Source organism: Dendrobium catenatum, unplaced genomic scaffold, assembly GCF_001605985.2.
Source record: "Dendrobium catenatum unplaced genomic scaffold, ASM160598v2 fragScaff_scaffold_716, whole genome shotgun sequence".
Taxonomy (NCBI): Eukaryota; Viridiplantae; Streptophyta; class Magnoliopsida; order Asparagales; family Orchidaceae; genus Dendrobium; species Dendrobium catenatum.
The window spans coordinates 5120036-5126815 of NW_021319178.1; the positions used below are offsets into that span (position 1 = coordinate 5120036).

Genomic DNA, 6780 nt, shown 5'->3' on the forward strand with positions numbered 1-6780 from the left:
TTGATAGAAATATTTACAACATCACAAATTTATGTAGGTTATTTAACAAAATACAAATTGTCATCCACTGATACATTACAGAAAACTTGTCCTCAAAACTACATTAATTTCTACAATATTTATATTAATAAGACAAAATATATGCCTGATTATTCAAAAAGTTTCAATGTAAGGGAACTGCAACAAAGTCATTTTCCTTTGCACTGCTAAAACAATAGAGGATCGACATCAAGGTGAAAACTGATTCTACTGATCCTGCATTCCAATTATACAAGCTTGATTAAATGTAAAAAAGGCCAGCATATTGAACATTAAAAAAAAAGTCAGCACTCAATTCCCATCAAGATGGGCTCTAAAAATTGACACATGACCAAAAATTATTTCATATGATGCAAACGCATATGAAACCTCTCATGGAATACCTCAAAAGAACCCGTTGTGATTTAGGCTTCATTTGGGACAGCTTTCTTATTGTTTCTTAAAGCTGCTTTCTAATACAAAAATTTTAATTTTTATACTATAAAGCAGCTTTAAGAAAGCGATCCCAAAGGAAGTCTTAATCTTTTGCTATTTTGTAGTAGATTTCACAATAAATAAACATCTTAATAACTTTGTATTTAGCCTATAAAACTATTGCGTGTAATGAATGAATTTCTGTTTCAGCTTCTAGGATAATTGCTCTGAGAATTACATATAAACATCTTGATATTTTATCATTTTATCATAAATTTTGCATCAAATCTCTTTATTATTCTTGCATTTTCTACAAATTAAAAACAAGTAATTTCATAACATATAAATATAATAGAAAAACTACATGTCAATTTTTTATATTTATCCTGACAAGAATTAGGTTAGGATAATCCTAACCCAATTCTTTTCCAAGAGCCTATATAAAAAAAATCAAGATACCACTTTCATGATGGTTACCTCTTTATACAGTGACTGATTGGGTTCAGAATATCTGCATGCGTACAGCATAACTGTTACCACACCATGAAATTCAGCTCTGTAAATTCTGAACACTGTTGCAGGAAATTTGGGTACGATCTGATCTATTCAATCTTGATTCAACCATTCACTTTACAGGACGAACACCAACAGTTCTAACACGGAATCTATACTGAGGCTGCTGCTCTTCTGTTTCATCTTCTTCCTCTTCACTTGAATCAACTTCCACACTATCCCATCTCGAGTAATCTAAACCAGAATGTCCTTTAGGTTTAGGAATTGCTTCCCATCCTGGTGGATTTGAATGAGTTGGAGTCTCAGGATCTCTAGCCTCAATAACAGTAGGTTTTGGAGAGATAAGTGGAGCCACATTCTTTTTATTTACTTTATATAAATTATTTGATTCAACATCCTCATCTTCATCATGACACATTGATTCATCCTCGGATTCAGGTATTGGAGCTAGAGACTTGATTCAACAGCACAACGAAACCATAAAAGCCAGTACGAAAAGAGAAACTTAGGCTTCATTTGGGACGGCTTTTTTATTGCTTCTTAAAACAACTTTTTAGTGTAAAAATTTTAATTTTTGTACTAGAAAGCTGCTTTAAGAAGCGGCTAGAAAGCCGCCCGAAACGAAGCCTTAAATTTGCTGACTTAGCTAAAGCAAAGTTATATGCCATTCAATAATTCGAATAAATTCAATCAAAAAATAAATAAAATCATCAATAGAAAGTTAAATAAGATGAGAAAATTTCTCTGATACAATTAATTCAATAACAATAATATTATGAGACCGACTGCATGTCAGCTTTAAGATTCATTTGTTTCAAGATATGGAACAAAATATATTTATTTTTGCTTCTCTATTTTGGGATCAAGGGAAGAACTCGGTGGAATACTAAGATCCTCTTTCTAAATACAGGAAATTCCAAACAGGTTAATTAAAAATAAAATTAATAAGAACTCACTCATAAGTTATGGTTCAATCATCCATAATTATGTTCAAAGAATCAATGTGAACTATCTCAACTTCGAAAAACATGCATAACTGTAGCGTATTGAAGTCATTTTTGGGTGAATGGCAGAGAACAGTGAATGCACGTTTATCTTAATAGATAAATGTACATCTAGCTCAAAAGGAAATTGCTTTGCAAATATCAATATATCTCATGAAAAAAGTGCCATTTCATGTTTTGAATATTCCTAAAAATCTTTGAAAATGGACACAATATTCCATATTGTGTAACAAAGAACTAGTATGAATGGTGAAATTATTAGGCATGAATAACATAGATGTAGATGGTTAATCAGGACATCCATAGATTGGTTGTCCGCAAGCTTCTATCCACACCTATAATTTATCATATGAAAGCCATGAGCAAACGCAAATAAACAGTAAAAATGGACTTGACAGTGAGAACCTAAGCAATCTTAATTTAAACTGCATGAAGGTTGATAAGACCTAGAAGAACACTTGGCTGTAAATCACCATACATGAACCGTCAGATGCATGGATAGAAGATCAAAGTACTGTAACAAAACGAAAGTTTAAATGAAAGCAACAATAATGCTATTATTCCAAGGTGTGACCATAAACAAGCGAAGAATATCTCCATTCTTCTAAATTTGATTTCTCTCTCACATTAAATTGGGATACCACCTGAACCATTTTAGGAAATTCTGACATTACAAGCTAAAATCGTAATGCAGACACCAATAAGGCTGATATCTAAACAAATTCCTTCAACACACTGGTTGCAGTCATTGCAAATTAGGTTTGCTAATATAATTTGACAAGGCAAGAGAAATGAGTTTCAGGAGAATGAAAGCCATGTTGCTAAAATGAAGGAAACAAGCATACCAATTGTGTTCTAAGTCGTGCTTGCAGGTTTCGATACACATCTGATGCTGGATTAAGTTCCATCAGTCTGTTGACATCAAAGAGTGCTGATTGATAATCCTTTAGGGTGACAAGAGTCTGTGCTCGTAACATCAATGCTCCAGTGTGTTGTTGATCCAAATCAAGAACTGAAGTGCACTCTTGAGCTGCCTGTAGCAACAATCAAAATGAATCAAAAGCGAAGAGCAATGGCTTACAATTACATCATGCAGAAAACGCCATCAAATCATTTAAGTTCAAATAAAGAGAGATTCTGTGATATTTAGCAGATTAATTAAATGCATGTTATGGCAGTTGGAAATAAAAAAAAAAAAAAGAGTTTAACATAGTACATGAAATTCTTGCTAATGTCCGGTGTGAAACGAGGTTGTTGAACGTGGCCTTGTCCTCGCATTTGCAGAGAGTTTTTGTGACTCAGACATGTGACCTCTAGATAACATTGTAGATAATCTAATCACTTATTTCGATTCTAAACTGTCAACATTATGATGAAGGCCATAATAAGAGGATCAAATCGATAGAAGGACCTGTTTTTTTTTTTTTTAGAATTATTTCTCACCCTTTGGTTTCAATGCAGACACATATCATAGTCTATGGAAACCAATGTAGTTGAAATCAAAGGCTCAAAAATGCTCATAACTAGATGGTTTGAGGCAGACTGTCTCAACCCAAGCTTTTGTGGATGGATAGCCCATGAAGGATAGCGGTGGACAACCCGTCATGGATGCTGATAGCCAATAATCCACAATCATATCGATGTAAGAGATGTTTACCATGCAATTCATTCCAAATTATTTGGGCTTCTTGAAGCTATCTCTCCTTCAATACACCATTGCACAATCCATTCATCTCAAATTGTCCCTCTCAAAGAGAAGACTTGCTCCATGTAAAAATGGCCGGGTATAAATGCCACATTTTATGGAAGATGAGGCCTCAATACCCTACTCAAAAGGCGACTAATCTTCACAAAATCATTAATGTCAATCCAACCATCAAAACTTTAATTCCTCGCCATCAATATGCTTATGAAATCATTGTCTATGACGAAAGATGATGTCTCAATACGAAATTGTACCATTTCAAACCTTAAAAAAGACTTTTCTTTGTGCTCGTGGTATCACCTATTTGATTGCCTAAGAGATATCTAGTACTAAAGTCGTTCCAACTTATCGGCAGCAGACCAACTTCACACTAACTTTCTAAAAAATTATGAATCTTTGCAATTGGGTTATACCTAGCGTTTTCTTACCCTCTAGGAATTTTCTAAACTCTCTTCTACAATGTGTATGTTGAAAAGCTATAAATTTCCTCAAATTTCATCAATTCCTTAATGACTATCTAGTACACAACAAATGTAACAAATGTTATTGCAGTAGAACCTCTTTAGTTGTGTTCCTTTCCTGCCATTATAGCTACAGGAGGAAAATAACAATTGCCCTAGCCAACCTTTATTCTTAAAAAAAAGTCAATTTTTTTTAAAAAAGGTATACTAATGCGTCATCATCCACATAAAATGAAAAGTCATCAGCCAACCAATAGTTCAAAACGGAGTATGGTTGAGAACGAAACCAGAACTTTTCAGGATATTCAAGAAACCAATATTTCCCAACAAGCAATAACCCCTCGAAAGAACCTACCAGCACAAGATAAAAACAGAAACCAGAATATGAAAACCTTATTGAAGTCATGCAGTTTTAGATAACAAGCAGCCCGGTTGCTATGCAGCGCGATCTTCTGTGCTTTGTTCTTCGCCATCCCTAGCGCTTCCGTATAGAGCTCAAGAGCATCTCGATGCTTTAATTCCCGGTACATTCGATGAGCTCTCTCGATCTTGTTCAATGTCGTCTCCATCTCCATAAATCTCCTTCTCCTTAGCTGTAAGAACACAGAAACCTCTTATCCTGAATCCCTGGTCCACGGACTACGAAAGCCAATACCAAAAGATATCAAGAAAATTATGGAACCTAAAGGGAGGGGAGACGAATCAGCCACTGCGACGAGATTTCAGGGGTGGCCGCCGGTGACTCGGATTGGACGACGGCGAGGCGAAGCGGCGGTTGTGGAATCGTTGAACGAGAAGACTGAGGGAAGATTTGGGATCGTCGAGGCTAAATTAGCCGGCAATCTTTGTGCTTAATTTGATCTGACGAAAATACCCCTCATACTTTATTATTTTGTCATATTTGGATTTTCTTTATTGTCGTGAGTGCTGTTCATACCATTCAAACTAAAAATAAATAAATAAATAATGAGATTTTTTATATATTCTTATTAAATTTAATATTTATTAGTATATTGCCATTTTTTAAATTATTAATATCCTATCATACTCTTTAAATTTTTATTAATATATTAAAATGAGAGAATGATTTTATTAGCTTAAAATAACTTTTTTTTATTGTTTTTTATTAGAAAATTTTAATAATTTCTCTAATTATTTTTTATCAAAAAATAAATCTATTTTAATGCTAAAAATTATATTAATTTTTCTTAGGTCAAAACATTTTTTTAATTATTTCTTGATTTGTAAGATGGACCAACCTTTGTACTTCAAACAAATACTAGTGGAACTTTGCAACTGGGCGAGGCCCCGTGGTTTTTTCCCTCTTTCGGGTTTTCCACGTAAAAACCTTGGTATTCATTTTCTCTTTTCTGTTTGTTTGCGGAATACTCGTGCAACGCTAAGACGAATATTTCCTAACTCTACTGCCGCGTATATTCTAGCACGCAACAAGAATATTACAATCAACCTAAAAAAATAAAAAAAAACAATAAAAAATGATCTTCCAAGGAACAAAATAAGAACACATTTAATTAAATATATCATACATCTAACAAGTAATTAAAAAATAATTTCTATTTTCTTATGATTAAATTATGATTATAGTGGTGATGGTAGCCATCAAAAGAATTTTGATCTTTTGCATACTATCGATTAAAATTAGATGAATAAAGTTAAAGGGTTTTTAAGAAAATGGCATTAGGAGTTCCCTTTTGCTAATGTAGTTGATGATTTCATAGATATATTTTAAATTAATTTATTCAATGATATAAGACAAATTTATTTTTTGTTTGAAAAAACTTTTTTATTACTTTCTAAAAATAACTTTTCAATATAAAAATTAATTATTTAAAAAAAATGTGTACTATAAACTATTTTAAAAAATTGTAAGAAAAATGTCTCAAATGAAGCCTTAATCTCACTCACCCTATTTACTTTTGTAGATTATGTTGCATTAGTCGATAAACATGGCTTCAATGATGACACTATGGTGAAAATAATCATCAAGAGGGAGCACAATAACTAACATATTCTTGCCCACTTAAAGAAAAGTAGGCTTCAAAGAGAAGAATTACTCATGTTTTAAGATGAAGAATGTTAACCCAAGGAGAATGTCAATCTCTTAGTCCAATGAGAAATTATTCCATGCGGAGTCCGAATGAAACTTTTTCGTTCGGGTTGTGTTAACACACTATGCACAAACAGTACGTACACAATTTGAATCAAACTGTATAAAAAAATTATACACAGAGTACACAGTGTGTACACTCACAATCCGAACGGACCTTTTCCGTCCGGACTCCACACGGTATAATTTCTCTAGTCCAATAGTCCAAGTTGATACTATCAACTTAAGGATAGCTTACCTTAACACAAGTGCTATGTGAATTGAGCAGTCAAGAAAGTTATAAAATATTCAACTGAGCTTAATGAATATGAGCTCCAACACATGCTAAAAAAGTGAAGACTCAACTCTCAATAGACTTCATTGCTGAGCCTAAGTGCCGTTAACTTCAGAAATGCTAAGATTTCCTTCAAGAGATCCATATTGGTAAGTATGAGAGATTCTCAATGTAGCACAAATTGGCAAAGATGTTGAGGGAAGACTACTACTAGCACAAATAATAAAGAGAAAGCAATGAAA

At 33.3% G+C, this 6780-nt stretch overlaps 1 protein-coding gene across 1 annotated transcript; it reads right to left on the reverse strand.

Annotated features, from left to right (window-relative positions):
• Positions 1-4966, reverse strand: LOC110099505 (protein unc-45 homolog A). The gene is made up of 5 exons (XM_020826686.2): positions 4819-4966; positions 4529-4729; positions 2816-3004; positions 931-1420; positions 1-255 (listed from the first exon to the last, which is right to left on the reverse strand). Exons 2-4 carry the CDS (start codon positions 4709-4711, stop codon positions 1079-1081), a joined length of 714 nt encoding a protein of 237 aa, XP_020682345.1. The 5' UTR covers positions 4712-4729; positions 4819-4966; the 3' UTR covers positions 1-255; positions 931-1078.
• Between the last annotated feature and the right edge of the window lie 1814 nt (positions 4967-6780).